Genomic DNA, 3,650 nt, shown 5'->3' on the forward strand with positions numbered 1-3,650 from the left:
CTGCCATTATCATGAGAGTGATCTAGATAGATGCAAATGAAGCGTCCATCAAGGAAAGACTAAATTTTAGTTGGACCAGGTCCGGCTGGTGTCCAACCACTAAGCAAGATGCATGAAGGTGAATTTATCGCGCTTTTTTTTTTTTTCTTTTTGCCTTGTCTCTATCCATGTTTGCTTCCTAGATGGACTGATTCAACAGCTCAGCGATGGATCTGGCCCAACCAATAATTACTCCCAAGAAAATTGGAAGTAAGATTCATGACATTCGCAGTCCCATCCTCAATCAGCCATTTTTTTCTAAAAATTTTATTTAAAAGTTTCTATGGATACAAATATACATGATAATATATCGGGTTTCCAGAGAAATGATGGCAGCTTTAGAAGGGATGAAAGCAAGACATGGAATAATTTCATTAGCATTGTAATTATGTGTAACATGCCTAACCAAGCAAAAGAATTATAAAATGAGACATGGATAGCTTATTTTATATGCAGACCAATTCCGGGGTCACAAAAGGTTGTGCTCGAGTTGGATTCCATTATATATATATATATATATATATATATATATATATATATATATATATATATATATCCCTTTTTTTTGTCCCTCTGTGCATGTTGTTTGGTGGCTGGACTAATCCATCGGTTCAGTGTTGGACCTGATCCAAACAATACTTCCATGGAAATTGGAAGGAAGATTCACGACATTTGCAGTTCCATCCTCGGTCAATCATTTCTTTTCTAAAAATTTAAAGTTTCCATGGTTATAAATAGACATGATGATCTATCAGGTTTTCTAGGAAAACTATTGCAGCTATAGAAAGGATGGAAGCTAGACTCGAAGCAGCATCTCTAGCTGGAGACGTGGGTGCATTCCTCCAGCTTCTTCGAGTGGACAGCCTTCTTCTGGACAGATTGAGCACTACCCATCATACATCAAACAATCCCCTCCATATCGCCGCCTTGCTTGGCCATGCTGATTTTGCTAGTGCAATCCTCAGTCGAAGGCCAAAACTTGCTCAGGACCTGAACGAGCAAGGTTTCTCCCCCTTGCACTTGGCTTCAGCCAACGGCCACCTCTCGGTAGTGAAAGAACTGCTGACGGTGGGCACAGATCTCTGCCTAATCCGGGACAAAGATGGGTTCATGCCAATCCACACCGCGGTGATCAAAGGGAAGATTGGCGTTGTGAAGGAATTGATCGATGCCTGCCCAGAGACAGCAAAAGCAGCGACATGCCAAGGAGAGACAGTTGTTCATTTGGCTGTGAGATCAAACCATTTTGAGGCGGTTGAGTTCTTGGTTGAGAAGCTGGGTGGTGATGAGGAGCTACTTAACTCCAAGGATGAGAAAGGAAACACCATTCTGCACCTCACCGTTGCTAAGAGACAATTCCAGGTATGAACCGAGATGTGTGTTTGCCACTCTTACAAGGATTTTTTTTTTTTTTTTGATGAAATGGGTGGCCAAGAAAAAAAGCCACCCAGCATTTAAGAAAGCTCTTACAAAGATTCTTTATCACGAGAAATTTTTTTGGTTGAGCAATCAACAGATTTTGAAGTTCTTACTAAGCAAGCCAGTGATCCAAGTGAACTCTTTCAACCTGAAGGGCTTCACTCCACTTGACGTGTTATTGGAGTTGCCTAGCGAGCACGGAGACTTGATTCTGGGAGAGATGATTCGAGCTGCGGGTGGGAAGAAAGCAGAAGAGGAATCTCCACCAGAAGCACAGAGTCATCCCATTCAGAGAGCCATCAATCCTGTAGCACATCACCAACGAGGTCAAATTGGAAAGGCCGGCTTCTACAATTCTTCTATCTAGCACACAGGGGCAAAGCATCACGTCGGGATCTGCGAGTAGAACAAGAGCATGGAGACACCAGAAGCACATTGATGATAGTGGCAACACTTATAGCAACTGTTACTTTTCAAGCAGGATTGAACCCTCCTGGAGGATTCGTGCAAGATGGCGGGCCAAATGCCCTAGCTCCTGGGCAGGCAGTTCTAGGTCCTGAACTATCTTTCTTCTTGATATTTGACATGGTGGGATTATTTGCATCACTAAGCATCATTCTGTTATTGATTTGTGTGGTCCCAAGGAACAAGAGGATGCTGACGAAGTTCTTGAAGTGGGTTATGTGGATTGCTATCTTCTGTACAGCAATTGCATTCACGAATGGCCTCCATAAAATATTTCCGATTTCTTCCTTCGATCCTATCAGCTTATTCATTCAAGGTTGGTCTGGGATCTTTGTAATCGCGATCGATTGGGTACTCATTCGATTCAGCATCTATTTGCTAAGGAAAGTGGGATGTTTGAAAAAAAGAAGCTTGCTGGCAGATGGAGTAAATATTAGACGGATGGGAGCTGGCACAATTGTCAAAAGAATAGTCATCTTTGTGGTTGTCTTTGTAGTTCTAGTTTTCGCTGATTATATCGTTGTCGTTTTATTTCTTATTTTGAAGTTTAATTGGAATAATAAATTGGGGAGGTACCTCCCCCACACCCCCCCCCCCCCAAAAAAAAAAAAAAATCCTTGTGCTTCTTGTTCTTCGAAAAATATGTTCCATAAAAAAAAAAAAAAAAAGAAGAATAAGAAGAAAAACAATATGGAGAATGATGGTAAAGTGTGTGGCATGCGCACAATATGATTGAAGATTAAGTCCTTTGGTAATTGAAAAAAAAAAATATTTTCTACATTATCATCCTATCATTTTAATTATAAAACTGCAAAATTTCATCTCTTTTAGATTATTAGAATATATTCCTCGAATCAGTCCTTTTGCTGCATTATTCTGTGATTGCATGACACTAACTCTGTATGCACTAGTTTTAACCCATGTGCTGTCATATTAACTCGGTGTACACCAGCTCTACCAACATATGCAAGAACAAATACTAGCACATGTGCATACATTAGGTTCAATATGCTTCCATGAGTACATGCAATTCTCGGTACTTTTTTCTAGAAGATATGCTAAAATAACTAAAAAGATGTATAGATTTATGAAGACACTCTTCATGTATGTGCCTTTATTTTTCAATCTAGCTGATTAAAAATATCAAGCAAAAGGTTTCCGTGAGATTAAGAGTAGGGCGCAAAGGGAGCTTGAGCACTGGGTTGCTCAAGTTTAGCTAGGTAAACAAAAATGGAATTGAGCTTGATTGAAGCTAATACAATACAAGATATAGTTGATAGGTATAATGATCGGTTAGACTATGTAAGCCTTGTAGGAACCATCATGTTTATGGTTGGTGGTCCAATAATCCAATTTGATTTTCAAGGGGTTTAATCAAATTTTCAATGGATTTTCTGGGGCAGGTCATCCCCATGCATTGGGTTTTTTTTCAAAATGGATTCTTCAAGGGCAAGTAGCTTGCAAAGAAATCCACCACACGGTTGGCATCTCTCCAAGTATTGGATATTCTCCGCTCAAGAAAGAAAGGAATTGATAAAAATCATCCAAAAATGGTGCAATTAAGCTCAGTCTCTTCAACCGTCATATTATTTTCTTTGTTGGCATTCAGCTATTACAAGCAGCATGTCTCAGCTATTTTCTATATGAGAACGGTTCTCTATTTTCCTCAAAAATGTATATACCAAAACTAGTTTGGAGAGTCATATATAAATCAATGCACAATAGTG

At 39.6% G+C, this 3,650-nt stretch overlaps 1 protein-coding gene across 1 annotated transcript; it reads left to right on the plus strand.

Annotated features, from left to right (window-relative positions):
- Positions 1-604: 604 nt before the first annotated feature.
- On the plus strand, positions 605-1,964 carry LOC114912930 (uncharacterized). The gene is made up of 2 exons (XM_029261372.2): positions 605-1,401; positions 1,556-1,964. The coding sequence occupies exons 1-2, from the start codon at positions 829-831 to the stop codon at positions 1,823-1,825; spliced, it is 843 nt and encodes a 280-aa protein (XP_029117205.2). The 5' UTR covers positions 605-828; the 3' UTR covers positions 1,826-1,964.
- Positions 1,965-3,650: the final 1,686 nt, after the last annotated feature.

Source organism: Elaeis guineensis, chromosome 4 (assembly GCF_000442705.2).
Source record: "Elaeis guineensis isolate ETL-2024a chromosome 4, EG11, whole genome shotgun sequence".
Lineage (NCBI taxonomy): Eukaryota > Viridiplantae > Streptophyta > Magnoliopsida > Arecales > Arecaceae > Elaeis > Elaeis guineensis.

What these genes read in the sequence shown, in the direction of transcription:
- LOC114912930 (XM_029261372.2), top strand. Translation starts at nt 829, where the DNA reads ATGGAAGCTAGACTCGAAGCAGCATCTCTAGCTGGAGACGTGGGTGCA. An exon ending in TTGCTAAGAGACAATTCCAG is followed by an intron (nt 1,402 to 1,555) that starts GTATGAACCGAG and finishes AGCAATCAACAG; the next exon opens with ATTTTGAAGTTCTTACTAAG.